The sequence below is a fragment of the Lagopus leucura genome, unplaced genomic scaffold (assembly GCF_019238085.1).
Source record: "Lagopus leucura isolate 7727_CA_CO unplaced genomic scaffold, USGS_WTPT01 Super-Scaffold_100019, whole genome shotgun sequence".
Lineage (NCBI taxonomy): Eukaryota > Metazoa > Chordata > Aves > Galliformes > Phasianidae > Lagopus > Lagopus leucura.
Genome location: NW_024962273.1, coordinates 4,698,871 through 4,723,118, shown reverse-complemented (window position 1 = coordinate 4,723,118; position 24,248 = coordinate 4,698,871). Strand labels below are relative to the sequence as shown.

At 32.7% G+C, this 24,248-nt stretch overlaps 1 protein-coding gene across 1 annotated transcript in view; it reads right to left on the bottom strand.

Annotated features, from left to right (window-relative positions):
* LRP1B (LDL receptor related protein 1B) overlaps positions 1–24,248 on the bottom strand; it is a 590,048-nt gene that overhangs the window by 133,243 nt on the left and 432,557 nt on the right. The window contains exons 30-36 of the mRNA XM_042877971.1: positions 23,889–24,116; positions 21,547–21,721; positions 21,141–21,235; positions 15,647–15,796; positions 4,758–4,898; positions 2,577–2,702; positions 1,073–1,204 (exon numbers count right to left, since the gene is read on the bottom strand). Of these exons, the coding sequence (XP_042733905.1) occupies positions 1,073–1,204; positions 2,577–2,702; positions 4,758–4,898; positions 15,647–15,796; positions 21,141–21,235; positions 21,547–21,721; positions 23,889–24,116 (1,047 nt within the window). The remainder of the gene's footprint in view (positions 1–1,072; positions 1,205–2,576; positions 2,703–4,757; positions 4,899–15,646; positions 15,797–21,140; positions 21,236–21,546; positions 21,722–23,888; positions 24,117–24,248) is intronic.

Here is a 24,248-nt window from a genome sequence, read left to right as displayed (position 1 = left end):
AAAAAAAAAAAAAAAAAAAAAAAAAAAAAAAAAAAAAAAAAGAACTAAAACCCCCTCATTTTTAGGAGATACCACTGATCTACTAGCTGACAGTAGCAAATGAATTTTATTTCAGAAAAGGTTCCTGTGAAAGCATGGCTTCTTCCTTAATCCTCTTTCTAGTATGTTCAGTACTGCAAGAGGAATTTTAAAGCACACGCTTCTAGAAAACAAACTTCAAAGTAAATACTAACAAGTCAAGTATGGAAATGTAATAATCATCCTGTAAAATATACTGAATATGATGTTTTGATATAACTACTTAAAGATAAAAAATAAATGAATAAAAATTTTAAGTATTGATAAATGTTATTTATTCAATGCAAAACCTTCCAGTCACTACATTTTATATATTGCATTGGATAATACTCTTTGATTTTCAGGTACCTCTTGATAGCATAAGAGAAATCACACTCTTGCACTCTATAGTGAAAAATACCCACTAAATTAATTTGTACTAGACTAATAAGGATTCTTGTAGGTTACAAATACAAATAATATTTCATGTATTATTCCAATAATATGCTGTACTTCAGGATTTTATGGTAGATCTCTTCAAAAGCAACACCTATTTATTTCCATTGAAACTACAAAAGATACAAAGAACACAAAAACACTTTTTGATACAGTAAACTCTCAGCTACAAGGCACTATTTTTCAAAGTTATTTTTACATCCAGCAAACAGTGAATGATATCCTAGGATATAACTAAGGCTCTGAGCACTAGCTGGCACTGGTTTGAAGGCAAAATATGCAAAATGAGGCAGCACTGTGAAATACTAAGTGAACTTGAAATTTTGCTAAGTAGATGTACAAAACCATCAAAGAAAAAGGTTGGCCAAAGGTAGAGAAGAGTTTAATGAGTTTTACTTCTTACTTGTTGGCAAAAGATTAGTGATATTTGTGTTATGAAGCAGTCAAACTGAATAAGAAGGAAGAGGCTTGTTCAGAAGTTTTGAATTGTTTTCTTTTCCATTTTTTAAAGCAGTGGAAATAGCTAACATATACACAGTAAACTATACAGAATATTTACCTGCATGGAAGTCTATGCCCACTGCAAATGAGGTTCCAGATATAGGCATTAAAGCTTCCATTTTATCATTTGGATCAAGAGGAATTCCTCTAATCCCTTCATGAACAGAATACATAACAAATGATTCTACACCTAAGGGAAAAATCAAATAGGTAAGGGCAGCAAAACAGAGACTTTCCCTATTAACAACACTTGAGGAATAACAGAGTTCTCCTATACTGTTTAATAGCTGTCCAGAACAATGAATCCAACTCTTTAAAAGAAAATCCATCAATTATTATACTTTATTTCTAATTATAAATGCAGTTTTACAAATAGGAGGGAGTTACTGTTCATTTTCAAGCACCATCTCAAAATTAATTAATATCAGTGAAAATTTAAACTAAGAATAAACTATTTTGAATTATGAGGCATTTAAGAATATTTTCAGTGCATATCCACGTTTTATGTATTTAGCAAGAGACAGTTCCTCAGAACTCAATGAACGCACAGCTCAGGCTGTGTAAAACATCTTCTGAGGCATAAGACGCATCTCACCTCATTCAGTCATGCAATCACCCTTTACGAACAATAGAGAAGTACATAGTTAAAAAAAAATCATGCTTTGGATACACTTTAAATGTCTACATTTGTGCTACATTAATTACAAAACAGAAGCATCAATTTCTATTAAGTAGGAAGAAACAGTTGAAATGAATCACACCTTTTGATAAACAAAATTGTAACAAGTATTTTGTTGCATTCACCTCCACATCCTTGCAATAAAACTTCTAAGTTCTAAGCAATTCTAACTCTAAGGGAAATAACATAGCATGCTGATATACAAGTCTCAATCTTCAAGTTCAGCTATGATGAACAAATAGGTTTCTTTTCTTTTCCCTTAGAAGTACAAAAGAATACATTAAAAAGAAAAAAAAATAAATGATGCCAAGTAGCATATGGCAAGCACTGAAGTAGAAAACCATCTTTATGTTGCTCAATTCTGTTTCCAATTATAGTCTATTATATATATTGTATATACACTACATAGCAATACTCCATAGGAACTAACAAAAAAAGTTCATAACTAACTACCATGGCACCTCAAAAATAAAGTGCCTTTCACTGTTCTGTGTAACAATATGGCTTCACTTTTTACCAGAAATAGATACTTAGATTTTACTTTTTAATGGTAATAGATACAGTAGACACCCAACCTTTCAGACTGTAGTCTGTAATTAGTTTTAAGATAAGGTGGATAACCAAAATGTATCGCTCAAATGATGGATCAGATGGTCTCCTTTTCTGACTATTTCAAAAAAAAGTGAAAAATATACCTTAGGGTTTTCCGTAAAAGTTCCGCATAGCTAAATAAACAAATGAAATGCTAAATCTATCTCTTCACCACGCTAAACTCTTCCATTTTAACCACCAAAATAAATAAGTGAAGTTTCTTTCTAAGTTACTTACAGATTTCCCATAAAACTGAAGTTAGCTAAAAATAAATACAAAAAGCATTTCTAACCTTTGCATGCCATGCGGTTTTTTTGGAGGTTGTAGCCCACTGTACAAACACAGGTTCTTGTGGTTTCTGATGTTGGTAAACAGAGCTGGGAACATCCACCATTATTAAATTGACAGGAATTGCTACCTAGAACATAACAGGACAGAAATCACAACAGGTAATAATCTTAACAGTGTAATCCTGACTGAAAAAAAAAGTGAGCGTTGCTATCAATTTTTTAATAGTACCACAAAACAAATTTTGTTCAGGCAAATTCTTGGTAAAAATGAAATATAGAAGAACACGTTTCAGGCTATACTGTTATTTGTATACTTGGTCATGCTACGCTCTTATGGTACTTATTCACCAAGGCGGCAGTTTTTTTCTCGCTATATATATTTTAAACTAATTCAGTTTCTTGAACTTTCATTTTACAGTAGAAATATATGATAAAACTGAAAATACTGTTTTAAGTTAGTGAGCAACTATGCTGAAATATTTTCAGTGACAGTCTAAAAAGCATCTCTTATTCTGGAATTCTTGGGGTTACACTTGATGTCTGGAGGTCCCTTCCAATCCCTATGATTCTGTGACCATTAACATGTAATTGATCATATTTTAATTGTTCATCAAATGCTATACTAACCTTGCATCCTAATGAATTAGCACTTGTCTGGTATAATTAAGATACCCTCCAATGTGAACTCACAGCTCTATGTTCCTATTTCAGAACTCAAACATTTACTTTTAGTGTACAAACATTTTTCGATAAAATATGCAATAAACATACAGAATACAACAAATATATTTCAGAAATTTGAAGCACTATGAAGAAACATTTAAGTCTACTAAGACACACAAGTTATTAATCTGAATAGTACTTATTTTTAATTTAGAAATATATTTATACACATATAAACAAATATTTATATTTCTAAACATGAGATATTCCTTAATCTGAATTCAAAAAAGTGTTCCAGTAATCCAACAATACAAATGCAAAAGATGTGTAAAGTTTTGAAGTCTAACGTATCTTCAGAAAAATGGACAAATTGTAGAATACAAAATAAAATCTAGAATAACAACAGTCTACATAGAAGAATCTGTATGTACCCTCACACCACATGAAAGGGTAAGACTTACAAAGCACCATCAGTGTTTTCTAAGTTTTGTAAAAGTGTTTCTGGAAACTGCTCAATAAGGATCTGAGTGAATAACGCTGAACCCTGAAAGCAAAGGCTGAGAATAATGAAGATGATTTCACATTTTTATAATTTTTGGCAACTTGAACATGAGAATCTGCTCATGAATGATTTTAGAGAGAAAAAAAGATGAAATTCCTATGAAGTAGACCTGTTGATTAACTATTCCATGGATAACTGGATAATGACTAATCACCAGGACTAAATCTCACTTATGAATAAAAAACACACAATTTCTGCCTGTGAGATTTGGGAGCAACTGCTGTGTATGCAAAAACATTAATTACTGACAAGTTCAAGAATATTGTACTGAAGTCCATGCACTTTGCATTCATCTTCCATTAAAAAAATGGAAAAGCAAAAACTGGATAAAATTTTAGTGGCTTTGTCAACAAAACTGAAAATATAAGACTAGAGAAATAAGAGGAACAGCTACAAAAGCCTTTCCTGTGTTCTGTGGGAAGGAAGAACCTCCCAAATATCTTCATCTCTAATAACCTCCAAATTCATAAAATGTACAGCATGACTTCAAACTTACTCATATTACATCAATTCCCACTTTGCCAATTAAGTTTCAGCAGTATTAGTAATATTCCCCCATTTTTCTGCTGCATTTTCTGTCAATTTAAATGCATTAAAAGGCCTTAAAGGCAGTAACGTAGAATGTTAATGACTTCATTTAAATAATATTTATTTAAACTTTCATTAATTCAAGATGAGGTGCATGTATCAATGCTAATTTTTGGCAAAAAATTTAAACCTAGACTCTTCATAGAACTCCAGCTATCACGACAGTGTAAACTATAAAGTATCTAACAAATTAAATTACATAGGGAGACACAATCAATTATCTTAAATCAATAATGGATTCAATACTAAAGCGTTTTATGGTATTTTGTAATTGAATTACAATGACAAATTTTTTTTATTTTAAGAACGTTTGGAAAATAACATGGGAAAAGATATTAGACAACAGCTGGTTAAAAATTTTAAAATTTACCTTGCTGTGCTGCCTTATCATATACTTTCATATGCACAACACCTGAAGTCTTGTTTCGCAGGATAGTTGGGTTTCTTCCATCTCGTTTGTTACAAGTTCCAATCTGAGCTAAATTCTGGTCTGCCCACCAAAGCTTTTTATCTGTAAAAAATTCAAGTTTTGAAAATTAAGAGGAGCGATCATTATGAATTACACATATTTGAAAACTAAGTAGGAAAAAATTTTGAGCTCAGATCACATGTAAGAAAGATGAGAGTTATATCCAATTTATAACTGAAAATTAGAAAACATTACAAAACACATTCAGTACTACTGCAAGACATGATTTGTACACAAACCTTTCTATATGCATACGTATGTGAAGAAAACAAGAACTCAAGTTTCAAGTTTTCACTGACTTGAATGTTCAAATTATAAGTATGAAAATTATCATAAAAATCATTAAGAATCTTGTTACTGTCTTAAGGATTGAAATCACCAACTTTACACTGATATCAATAATAAAATAGATCATTATAATTTAACATAATATTAAAATAATAGAAAAAAGCAAACTCGAGTCATGAAGATTTCCCTGAAATTCAGACAGGATTCTAAGTGAAATGAGGCTACAAACTACGTTTGATCACTTTCTTGTACCCATATTGGTTACTATGGAATATGAATTTTCATTAAAAATAAAAATACAAATATCATATTACTGAAAAAAAATATTCTTCATAACAGTTGAAACAATTGAAATAGATAAGCTATTTAAAAGAAAGTAAAAAAACTGAAATGTACACAGGAGAAGTATATTATCTCCATTTCACTTGTATCGCTTTGGGAAAACGTTATTGTGAAACATCATTTAAATATAAGCATTAGTTTTGTTCAGAAACATAGAACATCTGTCAGTGCCATTTTTTATCATACAACTTTGAAACAGACTCATTGTCTGTTGGAATTCACGTAACAGCCTCTGCAGTTAATGAGCTAGTCTTTTTTCACCTAACAAAAACAAAAAACCCACACTAGTGTTAATGGTTTCTCATTTCCTCACAGTAGTAAGCTACAGTACTTTACATCAAACCACTAGTGGGCAGTATTTCTATCAAGTTTTGAGTATTTCAAGATCCATGCACAAATACAAGAGGGCTATGAAATTATAACATGGACAAAGTGAAAAGTATTAAATAAAGCAATATATTGTAAATTTTAAGATGACTTATCAAGGAATAGAGTATGAGAAAGTAATGAAAATAGAGTATGAAAAATACACTTCTGAAAACCTTCTCTGATGCTCTCATACAAAAACTGCATTCCCTGTTGCTAAGGCATGGAAGACATTAAAGACTGAAAGGAGATGAAATCAGAAGTCTAGAAACGTCCTTCAGTCTTCTGCTATTTTTTTATATTTATATGCATTTAAAATGCTTACTTAGCTTTAGTATAGATCTGAAGGATGACATCAAGACCTTAGAACAATGTTCTACAACAGTAACCTCCACTCAGTGTTTTGAAGATGACATTGGAGTGACAATGGATAGTCTCATGGCAGGGACTAGTCAAGCGTCAGGGATGCCCAAGAAATTCTCACCCTTGTATCACATCTGAAACTACCACAACCTCAGAATCAGGCTACTGAAATTGAGCATGACATGTTTTTGTGACTTGCTATGCACCAAGAGAAAAACAAAAAGTCTTTGAAATTTCACATAAAATGCATCAGCGTTTCATAATAAGGGTGAGATGGTTAATATAAACATTATTTTCTACATAAATATCTTCCATGGGTTACATGGCAGCAGTTCAGTCTAATGAAAACTGAAGTATGAACTGAAATTACAATCATTACTAAAAAGCAAGTATTTCCAAAAGAATAATGAAATAGCAATAATGCTTACTAATTTTAAGGCTACAAACTTTAACAAACTTCCAAAATGAGATCTCAGCTAAGTCTTTGCAACTGAATGTTCACAATGAAGAACTCCTTACCTAACCAATGCCAAGGCCTTCAGTTGTTTCCCTTATAACAATTTTTTTCATTTTTATCACAATTAATTTCAGCCAGCTTGTTCCCATCTATTCATCAATTTCAATGGTTGTTGGAATCAAAGCAAAACAGTCCTTTTCTATCTGGGTGAGACTGAAACACAGAGCACACCAAACACACAGAAAACACTTAGCCATTGCTAACTCTTAATGTCATCCTTCAGACATTCCATAAATGCATTATTTCAGTGAAGAACTTCTGGATGTTCCTAGCTCTGGACAAACAAAAACAATGCAAAACGCTGCTAGCTATTTCTACCAGGTTCTTTAGGAACATCAACATCCTGATTTCCAATTTTCACAATAAAGACATTATGCATTTCTGCTAGTTGCTAATAACTAAAATACTTGGAGGGGGGGAGACTATGTAAATGCACAGAACTAATGTAATCTTTATCGAAGTACAGATTTACTTTTGAAGAACAACTAACACACACTTTCCATTTTCTCAACAAGCTCACAAGAAATTTTGTACAAAATCTTGTCTGCTTGAACCCCAGTAATTTTGCAGAATAGCTGAATGACTGAATGATTGAAGACCTCTTCTTCTCTGGCAGCCAAATAGCCAAGCAGCACTTTTACTGGCCAGCCTATCACTTTACATGTAGCTCAAGAGAGGCAACAGCACATACTTTGTCTTAACACAGTGAAGATGGAAAATGGAGTGGAGGGAAAACAACTGGAGATATTTAAAAACTGTGAGTGGGAAACAGGGTACAGTGATTGCAAATTTTGGATTTGGGAATGGGGGGAAAGGTCCTTGCAGTAGACAGATTTGTTGTGCAGAAGAGAAGGAGAAAACCTGAGCTGAGGTTTTAGGATAAAAGGTATGGAGTTTTGCAATGGAAGCCTTACAGAGATTAAGTTGAAGAAAGAAGTCCAAGTTACTGTTTTTAAGATACAAGAGACAGGAACTCAGTCTTCCCTGGTTCCTCTTCTGCTGTAAATGCTGCTGATTTGACAGTACTTCTACTAAATCAAAATGCCTACCTATGAATGCAAGTTCTACTGATTTTACTCAGAGGAGGAATTTTAATTTTTTTTTAAGAATGAACTTTATTTCTTTTAATGCTTTTAAGCTTTCAAAAAACAAGTTATAATCAACAGACATTAATTAGTGGAAAAATTGAAAAGCGGTTTTTTATACCAACATATCAGAATATAATTTTTGGCATCTCTTATATCAACCTGTAAAGAGCTAATGGCCTAACAGTGGCACAGAGACCATAGCCAATCTTCTGATTTCAATCCCTGAACACATTAATTCTCAAAATCTCTAAAGTATGTGAAGATCTTTGATGTGATGGCCTCAAAACCTGAGGTTTACAAGTAAGTTTCCACAGTCCATAAAATATTTTACAGTGTCTGCCTCTCATTTTCTCTTGGATGCTACAACACCCTTCCTGAGTCTTTACTTCCTGGGCAAAACCTAAGCAGTAAGATGGTCTCCTTCCACCTCATTGCAAGTTATTTCTTGGTCAGAAAGACAAACACTGACCGACTAACACTCTGTAGTTTAGCACTTCAGAAAAAAAAGTTACAGATTTTTATGTTCTAAATTTGAAGTTATAATTCTGACAATTCCTCAACCATAGATGAACTCCTATATTTTCAGTAATAATAATAATAAAAAAGATATTTTGTTAGGTAAATTAATCAAATAAAAATGTAGTTCTGCTGCTACCTTTCCCAGAAGTCAGAATAATCTTCAGTTTTTCATGTGCACTTTTAAACTAAAAGAAATGAACATATATGGACGTGCTTAGGCTAAAATATGTTGCTTTGCAGCAAGTTAGCATTTCACTCGTAACACTTAAAATATTAATGACTATGAAATACAACCTTTAAGCAATGTTCTTCATGAAGAAAAAAGTATGAACATTTCTTTCTTTTTTCCTCTTAATATTTATGTATCTTTTAAAGATCTTAAATGAAATTATTAAATGGAAGAAGTATGATCGTAAGTTCAACATGATCAGCATTTTAATTTCAGAAAGACAAAGTTATTACTGTAGATGAACCAAAAATAAAATCTTAGATCAAAAAACTTATGAACTTTGGAAACACTGCATTTCCAAAAAATTCTGTGCTGTAAATTCATATTTTTTTTTCCCCCATTAAATAAATAGTTGCCATTGTTGCAGTTTTAAATATTTAAGACAATTATTTTTAATAGGCAGATAATTGAGTGTTTCATGATGAAAGTTGCAGTCCTGAAAAACAATCTCCATTACAGTAACTGTACTCCCACAAAAGAATATAAACACTGAAAAAAAACAAGGGACGATGATCATTTACTGATTAGTCTTCACAACTTTATTACAACAAAACTATCTTCAGAGTGAATATACTCTGAATATGAAGATTTGGAGACCTAAGTGGAACTCTGGTGAAACCTAAGTTAATTTTAAAGGAAATGTTTCATCTTAAGCATCCAAAGGTGCTAGAATTGGATGAGGGAAAATATCTTTTTATGACATAGATCTATTAAATTACAGTAGCTCATGTCAATCTTCAGAACAAAAAAATCTTGATGATGTAACTTATAACAAGAGTAAAAAAACTCAGTCAGATGAGAGAGAAGAATATACTGGTAACTGTATGACATAATGCACATGGAAAGTCATAGTAAATTTTTTGTTATTTGTTCACATGAGATGACCCACAATAATGGATTATCTATCCTTGAGGCTTAGTGCAGCCTTTTCCATTAAATGCTTTTACATTGTTGTATCAATATTTATTCGAATATTCTGAGCACAAATCAGAATGGATCATCATATAATTTCGATGTTTACTGTCCTACATATACATGGTATATACCAGAATTCACTTTATGTACCCAAACCCACTCACAAAGTAAGTAAAGATCAGAGTGCAGCAAAATGTATATAATTTTCTTATTTTTGCAGCATTCTTTTTAAGAAGTATTCTTTAAGGCTTTTTTTTTTCTTATTTTGTTTTTTGACTTTTTTGTACAAAATTACAGCTAAGTTCCTGACAGACAATCAAAAAAGCGACCTGATGACAACTGCTGTAGAGAATGTAGATGAACAAAATCCTCAAGTAATCAACTCTGCATATTCTTTTACAATTAGATTAAAACATAACATGCTGAGTTCAATGAGGAAGTTCAATCGCTGGTGATTTTCCTTACCACAGACGTTATCCTTCCTTCCCTTAATTATTAGTACAGAGACAAACTATTGCTGCATCATGATTTGTATGGTTCAAACGTGTCCCTTGGTTTACTGTGCTATTGGATGAGACTGTTCCTGCTCAAGTGAACAGCATCCACACAGTTTCCATCTAGTGTGCTGGACATGTAAGATCATAGATTTCTTATCTTCCTTTTACAATGGATACAATAGAAGATATGTCACTACACAGATTCACTACTAGTCCTTAGAATACTGGACTGTGAATAGAGAGGGTAACACCTTATGTCACCCTATTAAAAAGAACAAATCAAAACCTGTCACAAGAAAATACTGAAAATGTGCTTCATTATGACTCTTATCTTCTTCTTCCATTCTTGTTAACATGACATCTGGATAAGTACTATTTAGTACCACTATTTGCGTGATCTTATTGAGCTAGCACATATTTTTCTTTGGCGCAGACGTTTTATATGGTGCACTACAAGTTTTCTAACGATATATGGGTACAGCATGGAAAATTATAGGAAAAAGACAATCTGAACACCTTAGAGAGTGAAATGCAAATCTGGAAAATAAAGATATATTTTAAACATACTAATAATAAAATTTGAAACTACAGGCATCTTGAGGTATAACTTCTTAGCCTATCTGTCAAAATTAATTTGTTTTACCTGTTCAGTTATGCCCTTAGAGTTAAAGAACATTCAGTTCTCTTTAACAAGGATTCAGTTGTTCAGAAACCACTGGATGAGTGATGACACGTCATGTCACACTCATACCAAAAAAAAAAACAAAAAAACAATGTTACACTGCTATTTTTGACCACAATCCTAATCAGAATTTTGGAATTCTTCATTTTCCTTCTATATATATATGTTCTCATCAGATTATTTGTGATTACTAGGTAAATAATAGGCTTAATTAATCTGTTTCCATATTTAAAATATAGTTAATGGTTTCTCACAGCCACTCAACTAAACTTAGAACAATTTGCTTTCAGAAAATATTACAGAAAACTATTTTAAATCTTTAAATATCAAACTGGTTTGATTATACTAATCAGAAAGTTGTACGATCATTAGTTACAATCATCTTGATGAAACTGTGCTATAATATTAAGAAGTGTTGTATTTGTCCATTTTGTTGGGTAATTAGTATAAAGTGCAGCAACATATTGGGAAACAGCAATTTAAAATGCCAGAAATTGCTATACTAGCATTGTGGACAGTCCTTTGGAGATTTTGAGCTGTACGGTAAACGCAAAATTTGATGGGCCATTAGTTTTTATTAATGATAGCTTGAGTATTATGGAAGACAACTATGTACTGTACTTAGAACTGGGCAAATTGCCTAGATATATTTCATATATTAATGCTAATGTAATGAATGGTGTTACAGTAATTAGAAGACTGATGACTTGGAAAATTAAGGTGTACGTATCTGAAGTTTCCTGATTGAAGCAGCCCCTTCCATTTAACAACTGCTTTCAGAGAAGTCGCAGTTCCCACCACGTGAGTGACTAGAAATGCATTATGGCATTACTTTTTGAAGTTTGTTTAGGAAAAAAGAAAAAAACAACTAATATGTCAGCTAGCCACAATAACAAAAGTAGCATGAAGGTATCTTGTTAATAAATGAACTAAAGTGTTCTGTCAAAAATGAAATACCATCACTATCTGTTTTGATTGATAATACACCTTGAAGGCTGCATTAAATACAGATTCTGTTCAAAAGATACAGTTTTAACATCTACATTCCCACTGAGAAGTTATGTCTTTGATTTTGTTGTACTGCTGATTTTTTTTTCCCATTAATTTAAATAGAAATAGCATTTAGACACAGAATCATTCAGCATATGAATTTACTATATTTTATATTATTAAGTATGACAAGAGAAACACTAACACCCACCACCATAGAACATACCCTTTGAGGTTTCTACCACAAGTATTTATTGTAAAAAATCAGCAATGCAAAACAAATTATATCTTCATTATACAATCTACATCGTATTCCTGTTTTCTAATTAAGTTAGTTTAATTTTGTAGTTTTACGTAAACTATATTTCTGTGAGGAGCTGATACGAAATGCACTCAAGTATCTGTAATAGATGACTTTGCAGCTACAAGTTCAAAAATCTGATATGGAATATCATACTTTAAACTCAGGTGAACCTTAGCACAAGCACAGATAATATTCTCATTTTCTTAATCTTGAAAAAAGGTATACCACTGTATCACACAGTAAAATCAGAGATTCTCTCACAAGGAACATCACACGTTTCCAAAATGATAGAAATATTTGTTATCAACTTGTAAATGGTGTCAGAAGTAGGTGTTAAAGTTACGCAGGAAACAGAGGGCTGTGAATCAGAGAAGCTGATAAATGATAAGAAGAAAACTTCACAGGATTTAAGCAAAATAAAATGAATCCTTAACACAGCAGCAGAAGAAAATTACCATTGACCAAATGTAAGACAACAGTGTGAGGTACTAAACAAAAGCATTAATGTGTATTTCTGAATAGTGATTTAATTAAAAATAGCTGCTGTTGCATTCACATGCACTGAATGCACTTTTGGAGAAAAAGTAGACTTGCAAATGGAATTTCATCATGGGTTTATAGCAGCACCTTAGTAATACAAAAGGTAATAGGATAAATTAAACTTTATATGCTTAAGGTCATGGGAAAAATAGTAATTTGGGGCATATTAAAATGCTTTACTTTCCATAGGAATATAGCTTTCATTGTACAAATATCATACATCAAAATATATAGGCAAAGACAGAAATAAAAGGACTAGGAATTCTGGAGCTTAGTCTATGGAAAAATAAATATGACCGACACTTGAGCAGAAAAACAATAAATTGAAGAAATAAAGTAGAGGGAGATGTGAATATGGTTTAATAGCTCGTGGTACTAATAGGAATGGGAAGATGGTTGGACTAGATGATCTTGCAGGTCGTTTCCAACCTTGCAATTCTGTGATTCTGTAATTACATAACTTGTTTCCAGTTCCTTTGAAGATAAACTTGAGAGCCACTCTGCCATCAACATTTTTATTATTTTTTCATGCCAAGGAAGGAATGTGTCTCATGTTGTCTGTATGCTACCACTGAAGGATCTAATAGTAAGAAAATTACAAAGGCTATACAGGACTAAACAACAGTAAATATCCAGAACAATAACAATTAACTTCCAAACAGTTTACAACGGTTAGCTAGGAAAAAAGAAAACTTCAAGAATGTAAACTGTAAGACATAACGAAATGTCTTGGAAATTGTCATAAGACCCACTAATTTTCTGTGCCTTCTGTAAGGACTATGGCTTAATCTCAGATCAGATTATAGTCACTTCATAAGCTAAACAACCTCACCCCTCCTTTCTATCTTGGTTTAAGCTGTTTAGCCCAAAAAAGGCTCTAATGATCAAAAACAACTGATCAGTGTATTGTGACCGAGGCAAGACTACTCTAGATTCTGAAAATACTGAACTCCATCTCTTCTTTCTGCCCCAGTGGAAACACATCAACAGTATGACACGATCATATATATAATACATTAAATAAATAAAATTAAGCTGTCTAAAATACTAGTTTTACTTGGAGAAACACCTAATGCCAAAAACTATTTGATTTGTCTTATATCGACCAATGCTTGCATACAAGAATATGATGTAAAGAACTTCAGGAAAACAAATGGCATCATGTGTTGCTGCAGTATCCTCCACAACATAAAACCATACAAAAGAAATGAATAAGGAATCTTCATGTTTTTCAATCAGTGCATACAATACTTTAAGCTGTAGTGCATACTACAATACTTCAGTGTCTTACTACATTTTATCACAACTGGCTCCTAAATAAAAGACAAAACCAGAAAGCAGAACAAACAGAAAAACTCAAATACATCATGTTTACCAGTTTCAAGTAGGAAGACTTGTCATCACTCAAAAATAAGGAATCCTAAACTACTGTATCAAAGTATCATAAAATTGCCTGAGTTGGAAGGGACATCAAAGACCATCAGGATCCAATTACCCTGCTGCAGGCAGGGTTACCAACTGCTAGATCAAGCACTAGATCAAGTTGCCCAGGACCCCATCCAACCTGGCCTTATGTACCTCCAAGGACAGTGTACCCATAACCTCCCTGGGCAACCCGTCCCAATGCCTAACCACCCTCTCAGTGAAAAGCTTCCCCCAACATCTAATCTAAATCTGCTCTCCTTTAGTTTAAAACTGTTCCCTCTTGACATATCACTATCTATCCATGTAAAAAATTGATTTCCCAGTTTATAACCTCCTTTGAAATACTGGATGGTCATAAAGAGCTCTCCCTAAAGCCTTCTCTTCTCCGAACTGAACTAGCCCAACTCCTGCAGTCCGTTTTTGTAGGACAGATTTCCAGCTCTCTGATCATTTCGTGGTCTTCCTCTGGACTCATTCCAAAACCTTGATCTCTTTCCTGTACTGGGGGCCCCAGGCCTAGACACAACACTCCATATGTGGCCTCATGCTTAAAAACTAAGCTGCAGTATTACTTGCCTTTCCATACTGGCAAAAACTCAGCTACTTTCACATAAACAAGCACAAAATTTTTCTTCAGATGATAGCTATAAACTCTTTATTCTACATCTCAGATGGACCATCACTCTTGTATCTTCTGTGGATCATGGATAAAGACTTGAAAGCACAGATATTTCAGTGACACTAAGAACAAATATTCTTTACAACATCTCATATTAAAGACCTCCAATAACACCCTGAGGATCATCTCCTCATTTAATTTTCAATTACAACCTAATCAATGAAAGACATTTTTTCCGTATTAACATTCGTAACTCCTTCTGACACAAAACTTGCTTTTGTTTATGAATGTATATATAAAAACATCACCTCTCCAACTAATTTTGACAACATTTACGATTCAGTACTTACTAAATATTTTCATAATAAAGTTCTTTAGCAGTTACTGCTTTAAAATACAATGTACAGTGTGTGTATAATCTTTGGAGATCATTTAAAGTAATCTTCAAAAGCACACACGTGCATAGTTAATCAACTAAGTGAAATACTTTTTAAAGGAGACTAGCAGTTGATGAGTCAACTATATCAACAAAAAAATCTAGCTATCAATAGAATTTCTCAGAACTATCCCACAGCAATTAATATGATTTTGAATTAAATTAGAACAAAGGTAAGCAAAGCATTTACAGAAAAAGCAGAAATATTATATTTATATTTCTAGTAATCTTCAGAAGAATATAAAAGCACTAGTTCTGAGTCAGAATACAATTTTTTTTTTAACACTCTATCCTTGTTCGAGTGAGGTCCAAGAGCTGTAGATGCTAATGAGAATTATAATAAATTCAATGATACATTCAATCTGAAATGTAAAGAAAATTGCCCTGATAATAACTTCCTTTTAATTTTTGGAATGTTTAAAAACATTAAATCCCAACATTTCTAAAGGTGCAATGTAGAAAAAAAAGCTTATTTTTCAACCAACTTAACAAAAAAATATTACACAGCAGACATCTCAGAATCCAACTTTTCTCACAAAAAAAGTTTCTCATGTACTGTGAGAATCATCTACAATAAAATACTAATGTGTTTCTTTTTTTTCCAAGTTTTTGTTGGTTCATAATTACCATTCAATTGTTTGAAAATCATTGCTATTACCACTGGACTTACCCATTATTGTTAAAGCTGTGGCTTTTGGTAAATCTTCTTTCATTGAGTCTATTACTTCAAGACTGCCACCATCCAGGTTGCATCTATTAATGGTTCCATTTCCTGAACTGATCCAGTAAAGTTTGTTCTCCACATAATCTACTGATAAACCTGTAATTAAAGTATATAACTTTAATTTTGGCTTAAATACCTAAAATACACTTAACATTAAGCTTTTTTCATAAAATAGTGTATTCAAGAAAAAATGTATACATGTAATTGTTATCCACTCAAAGAAATCAAGAAAACTAAATAAACTGGGTCATTCGTAGAGAAAACAACATTTTTCTTGAAATATTTCTGCCTTTTATTTCTCCAAACATCTGCAGAAATGAATCAGTGACTGATGAAAGGACCATATGGCAATGAGATACTTGAAAGACCACAAGTCCTCAGAGAGGTCATTAACTACCAGGAAACGTCAACCAGAACCCCAAAATTTATTTGAAACTTATGAACATTCAGACTTAAAAAAAAAAAACAATCTTGTGTGTGTGTGAGAGATTTTAAGGACTACAAGGCCCATTTTCTCCCTACATATACAGTTCTCTTAAAATGCTGCAAAAATAAAAATATCATAACTTAATGTCAGTAACCAATAAATTTGCAGTGCACATTTTCATTTGGTTTCATACTGAACTGATCTTGTGATCAGCTCTTTGGAGTCAGATGCAAGAAAACTTACAAAAACTTGCAAAAAAACCTACTCAATAAGGCAAGCATATAATTTTCTAAAAGAAATAAAGAATTAAAAGATAATATATTTCAGATTCTCTAATCCTTCAAAAGTGTTGAAGAAATGGCAGCAACAAATTTTCCACTGAGAAATATGCTTGGCATTGTAACAATACCTAGCAGAATAGTTTGCTTCTGTAGCAAACATTTCCCAGAACTCAAGCATTCAACATAAAACTGCCAAAAAAAATATTGAATTTTACTACAAATGTCAGTATCTAGAAATTGCACAGCATAAGAACTCTTCTATCCTGTAATCTGCTTCTCTGTAGAGAAATTTGGACAAGAGGAAGCAGCGCCATCCGCAGCAGTAGTTACAGCTGGCATCATGCCACTACTCCTTTACGCACATTTGACATCGTAGGCCAAAAGGCTCCCACTTTGTAAGCTTTTCAAAAGCAGTTTTCCATCTTTGTTAAAGTTACTGAGATTTCTTCCTCTCTGCAAGTGTGTTAGAGGATAAGCAACTCTAGCTAAAGGGAGGATAAGGATGAAGTTGCTTTGCAGATGGATCTAGCAACATCTCCCTGCACCAAAGTGCTTTTCAGCTTGCACAATAAGCACTGATCCAAGTGAAACGGTAGTGCCACATACTGTAGGGACAAGCAGAACTTGAGTACTCCAGCCGAGTGCAGGAAACCGTCCAGAGAATGTGGACGAACCCTGCCACTGAGTTACAAAGGTGCTACAAAGGTACAAAGGTTTCCATACTACCATATCGCAGTTGCTATTCCCTGTAACTCCTGACTGCTCACTGATTTCAGGCACAGAAATCTACTAATGATGTCATTATAACTGTTATTTACACAAAAATTACAATGTAATGTTGCCTAGATTTTCTACTATTTTAGTTATTAGAATAGTATTTCTATGCATGGGTATGCCAATTACACAGCATCAACTGACAGAAATATCAATCTCCTTCTATCCAAGTTCTCATTTCTGTAGTGCTCTATTATTTCTAACGCAAAACAAGAATACGTTTTCATTTTCCATGAATTTTCCTGGTTTTACTAATGAAAACATGTGATTTGCTTAAGTACCACAGTCTTCACGATACATTTTCGTGTGGATGGTTTACATCCTTTCTCAATGCTGTCAAAGTGAAAGTTACCATGTGCATTGTGGGAAAAAAAAATTGTGTTAGCAGCTACCTGATGACAATGCTGTGTGCACAGCAGAATACTGATTTGGAAGGATTCCTCATTATTTGACCACTGAGACATATGTCTCTGCATGTTTTGCTCTTCAGAAGACTGAGGTGTAAGGAAAACAGGCTCATTGTCCTTGAAGACCTAGCATCACAAACTCAGAGTGCTTCATACAGCCCAGAATCACTGGCTAGATAAGAACTGCTACTGTTCATCAAGGTGAGCTCATATATCTGTTAACTAATAAAGGATATAAAAAAAAAACAAACAAAAAACAACGCAATTTTCTGAGAGAACAGCCATAGTACTGAGCAGCTCTAACATGTATCCTTCCAGCATTAAGGTAATCTGGAACAACTAATAACCCAAAGCATTGTCCAATTTCTCCTTTTAACATGAAATTAAGCAGCAAGTGATTGGACTGAAGATCAGATGTTAGTGAACTGAGAGTTTCCTAAAATTAAACTATGTAGCTAAAATAAAGTCAGAAGAATAATTATGCAGATGGTATTTTCCTCACAAATAAGAAATATCAAAATAGTTTAATATTATAAATTATATATTTTAAGTATGAGTTAAGATATTATTAACAATCAATGAAATAAAAGATTTTTTAAAATTCTCCAGGGAGATAAGAGTGTTATTTCATTCTTAAGAAAGATTATTTATCAGTTTATGTCTGTTTGCAATTCATGTATAAATAGTAATGTTTACAGAGATGTTTTTTCTTTACAGAGAGAGCGTTGAGGTTCTGCAACAGCTGCCCAGAGAGGTTGTGGATGCCCTGTCCCTGGAGTTGTTCAGGGGCAGACTGGATGGAGCCCTGGGCAGCCTGGTCTGGTATTAAATGTGGAGGTTGGTGGCCCTGCATGTGGCAGAGTGGTTGGAGATTCATGATCCTTGAGGTCCCTTCTACCCTAGCCATTCTGTGATTTTGTGATGTGCTTAAAATTTGGAAATACATGCTAAATGTCCACATATATTCAAGAAATAATTTCTTTTTTTTTTAATCTAAAATAAAATTTCAAGGGCCAGTCTCAGCAAGATTTTTGATTTACATCTGCATGCTTTGTTTGCAGACTCTGCTGTATGTAGCAAAGAAGAAATTAACAATCGATATTCAAAAAGGAGACAAAAAATGAAACAAGAACTGCTACACCAATAATTATGGAGCCTCTTGAATACAGCTCCAGATGTGATCCAGTATGTTTGCTTATTTAGAGTTTTATTAAAGATATTCAAAAACTGTCTAGAAATACAACAGTGCATGATGTAATAATATCTGTTTTCTTAAAAATAATGCAGTAGATACATGGTTGTTTTTTTAAAGCTTTATGACAAACAGCTTAACTGAAGATATCCATGATGAAACAATTTGCCTCACAAAGTACAGCACTAAATCTGATTCCCACAGCAAATAACTTAATAAAACTCCAATGACTAGTTCTTTTTCAACTGATATATCAGTTTCTGAACTGCAGAATGGATTATCAAGATCCACACAGTATGTGCCAGTTAAGACAAAAACGTAACTGCAAAACTACCAGATTCCAAACACTCTAAACTATGCAATCTTGATGTTAATAAAACTGTCCCCTTCTTTCAACACAATTCAAATTGAGAGAAAATGTGCATATTTCCAACTCAGAGATTGGAAAACATATTGAACTCTATAGAGTGAATTTTTTTTTATTCCGGAAAACTAAACAAAAATTTTCATAGTATTTAACTCTCATAAGCCTTATACTTATCTTCTCATATAGATGAATTCACTTATTAGATCTCTCATGTAGATCCCCAAATACTCAAAACTAGCACTGCATGAGATTTACTTTTGCTTACAATAAAAATACGATTTCTTGGTTTGAAACAAAAGGCCACTCAATGTTCTTAAGTAGTGTTTTCTTGCTTTTAGTATGGAAACATCTTATGCTAATGATAACAATTAATCAGGTATTTAATGTGGTTGGATATTTAGAAAATAACATTAGAAATTTAATGCTCATTTTAACTACAGAACTGTGTATCTGTTTTTTTGTCAGCCATAAAACAATCTTATTTTCATCCTGACTAACAATAAGCCAAGATGTCTACTAATAATTAAATATTTCACTGATTAACTTCATTTTCCCTTTACATGCATATAGATATATGGAGAGACTTCACATACTACCTACTTTATGACTTTGCACAGTTTCAGTTTGGCTATAAGAAGGGAGAAACGAATCTCTGTGGTCTCATTACGCAAAAGGAATTTTCAATCTGGAATAACTTACTTCAAGTAACTGAGATCTCAAAGGTGTTAAATTAATCCAATACTACAGAGAAAATATCGCCTCATTTGCAGTTCTGTGGTGAAGTAAAAAACTTATGTCATAATCCTCGGTCTTGCAAGTCTTTCCAGAATGTTTAACTGCATGAATAGTTCATCTTATACCACTGAGACTGTATGTCCATGAAGAAAAATGCCACAAAACCTACACGGATTTGCACATGAAACCTTTGACCATACTGATATACTTACAGAAGAAAAACAAAAAAGCCACTCTACCATGTATTTGGTTCAGTGGCTTTACTGCTACTCAACAAATTCAATGACAAAACCATAAGCACTGCAATTTAGGACCTTGTGACCTGTGATCACATGACATTCAGTGCAATAGGCTGCACACAGCCTTATTGTCCAAATATTATTATATGAGGATATGCTTCATCTCATAATAAGTGGTTTTATCACTTTTTTCCTCCAAATAAATAGACAACTGTCTTTACAGCTGCACAGATGTAACACTGAATCAAACATACAGCAGTTGTCAGACATCTTTTATTCAAATTAGCTCTAATGCCAAAGTTATTTCACTAATGTTTTTTTTTCTGCTAATATATTCAGTTATGAAATGTCAAATTCTTTAAAATTTGGAACACTTTCTTGATAAGCCATTAATATAGCACAGAGACAATTGACATAACTTCTTTCACTCCCTTAAAAAAAAAAAAATTGAAAAGAAAGGTTAACTGTATGAAAACAAAGAACAGTATGCATAGAAAGGATATGGTTTTCCAGAGAATGCCATAACTTAATTATTCTTAATTATATCAATTGTCAGATTTTAAAAATGAGGTTTAATCATTATTACAAAATATACACTTCAATTTCTGCTCCTTTCTATTAAAAAAATATCAGTTATCTTCCCATTATTTGATATTTCATTGAGAAAAGTTCCACAGTTCTAGTTAAAGAATCCTCTCACATGGATTTAATTGATTAAACCCTTGCTCTCTAAACTCTTTTACTCATGAACTAAAGATGGAAGGACACAGTGGCTTCTATTTCACCTTCAGCCTAAATAAACTGCTGTAGTGCTACAAGTGAACAATGGAATACTTGACCCATTACAGTAAATTTCCATTCAACTAGAATTGGTCAAAACACCTCAAATGGAAAAACACAAAAATGTCAGTTTTTACGACGTCTTTGTGCATGTTCTTATCACTGACACATTATGACAAAGCATTCCAACATGTTTATATTAAAGTACTCTTGATTAAGAAACAGAAATAATACTTACCAACAGGATCTTTTTGATTCTGAAAGAGGATTTTGCTGTTGCTGCCGTCCATATTAGCCATGTTAATGGTGTTTCCATCAGTCCAATAGAGCTTACTGAAGATAATAAACATATTAAAAATGTTGCTCTGTGTACACAGCAATTTTAATGCAACAGCAGATAAAACACATTCACAAACTTAGAATTATGCCAAATATACAAATAATGAGTATAGGATTTAATTAAAACCAGGTTTTGATGGAGAAACAATATTCAGTTGAGAAATTATCAGCAAAATCTTTTAAATGAATAAACCTAGTTCCAGTTCGAAAGAAAACAGAATGGGTAAATGAAAAATCTGAAGGAAGAAGAAATCTCTGGGTGAGGTTTACGGCAGATTGTTTTTTTGAAATCAAAGATATCTTACCCTTTTACTGGGTGAACTGCAAGACACTGGGGTTTATCAATTCCATGGATGATTGAGGTTTTTAAGGAACCATCTAAATGTGCCACATTAATTTGTGTTTCATCAAATTCTGAGCTAATCCAGTACAAGTTCCGTGATATCCAATCCACTGCAAGACCTCTGATACTCTGAATATCTGCAAAAATTGACAGCAATACTATTGATATTTTTTTCTAGACTACTCTCAGTCTTTGAGAAAAAGAAACTATTTATCCTACTTTGTTTTAAACCAAATGTGTAGAATATTCTAAGGAGATGCATTGTTAAAATGATTGCCAACAATGAATAATCGTTTTTTCCTATTCAGCTTGATAGAATTGAAATAACATGGAAATAGCATTAGATTGAAGAAATCCCACTTAAATTCTCCTAAAAAATTACCATAAATCCTTTTGTAAAAAAAAAAAAAAAAAAATCACTATCAGACAGATGCTGTGTTTTTGCAGTGCATTTTTCTACTTAAAAATTTATTACTCACTACTAGATATTTTAAAAAATTCAACTAGAAAGTTTAAAGATCACACTTCAGAAATATAAACATTATAAGAAACTTAATACTATTTAAGTCATACTTACTGTATAGAACATTAAGAGACTTCCTAAAACAAAGCTATTATGAAGTTTAAAATCCTACTCCTTTCTTTATTGTCAGACAGGCTTAATACTGAATGCATTCATAGTTCTATAGCACATATACAGATCAGTAGCTACAATGAAAATGCTTTTTTTTTTTTAATTTATTTCTGAAGCTGATATCTAATGTTGCTTTGATGATGTTAACTTACTTCCTCTATATGATTTGAGTGAGAAGGAAATGAAGTAACAAACAGCTTAGGTATGAAATACACACGAAGCTCCACAAAAGCTGCAAGAAATCTACTTGTATTCACAGATTAAGGCATAAAGTGTAGTAAATCAAGAGCCACTGGAGGAAATTACTGTTGTTATTGAAGATAATGATGATACTAACTATGAACTTCAAAGCCAGGAAAGATGATGAAAAAATTTCTGAAACAATGTATTTTAAGGTCGGCATTGACCAACACAGACAGCTCTATCCAGAATCTATCACAAATAATTTCTATTAAACGTGCAACAGCTTTCATGGGAGATCAATGACTAGCAAGAATAGGCTCTGTAGCATTTAGGAAAGGCATGATTATTGGAAGGAGCCAACCTATGACAGTAGGTAGCATTAGTAGACCATGAGTAAGATGTGGTTAATGAGATAGCTTCACAACCTCTTTGCATATAATTGCCTTCCTTAACAAGATATTGATTCAAAATGATAATATCTGCCTTAGAAGCTGGGTATGACATCGCTGCTTTACTCCTACTAGCAAAATGCTGCTCTGCCTAGGCACATCCCTTCACATTGTCTAGTATCTTGAGGAAGAAGGCCAAGCGTGATTTCATTATGGTTAATTAGTTTGTAATATATTTATCAATTTAATTTGGCTATGTTGACTGACAGAATTGTTGCTGCTGACAAACTAACATGGATGTTGCTACAGACTCGCCACATATTTTTAAGGTTAAGTGGCTGCTTTACATTAGGAACATCACAACTTTGACCCACTTGAAACTTATCCCCAACATTTTTAGTTTTTGATTGGAAGAACTGAAAAACAAGGATTTCATATACTTAAGAAGATTAAACTATGACTTTAGTATCTTTGCAACAGTGGCATGAGACTTCATCCAACAGGAGTCCCACAGGTACACTCTTATAAATCTTAAGATCTTATGAGAAGTATAAAAGTGACTGTTAGCAAATGAGATCATTTATGCATAGTAAGTAGTCTTTATAATGTCAGAATGTGGTAATTTTCTAAGTTTTATCTACAATAAATTACACCTTTCATAAATATGATTATAATTACTCCACAGCAGAAGATAACATCAATTAAGAGATGAAATTATGAAATAATGCCATATAATAGTTTAAAAATAATATAATAATGTTAACAGAAACACAAGTCAGTTTCATTAAGCTTCCTTACGTTACTTGACAGTTTTTTTTCCCCAAATTCTCACTATATACTTTACGTAATAAAACAATGATGCAATTCTAATCCTACTTAAAAAACTGTTATATCCCAATAAAAATAAAAATTTTAATAGGATTATACGTTCAAAAAATAAAGAATTCTAAACAAATTATTTTCCCCATTGTTTACATGCATTATTTAATGCCAGTGCAAAGTATACCTAACAAGAACTTGAACACGTATACATCAGCAAATTTAGAACACACAAACATTTACCCATTATTGTTTTTAATTCAACATTATGTTACTTACCTCTTGAAATAATAGTTTCTAAACCAGTGCCATTAATGAAGGCACGCTTGATGGTTTGCGTTTTCACATCAGTCCAATACAACCGCTCCTCAACAGCATCAAAATCTATGACAGTCACATCATCAATGTCAGGAACAGTAAAGGCTGTAATGAAGTTGAAATAGGGGTTGTCTATGTCCACTCCTCTTATTTCTGAACGTCTCGCATAAAGAAGGAATTTCTTCCTTTCTGTTGGAAGATAGGAAAATAAAAATCACCTCATGCTCTTCACATCACTGCTAACAAGAGTAAAAGTCATTCATTTGCAAATGTGTAAATAAAATTTGTATGAATGATTTAACATCTCCAGGAAACCTGCAC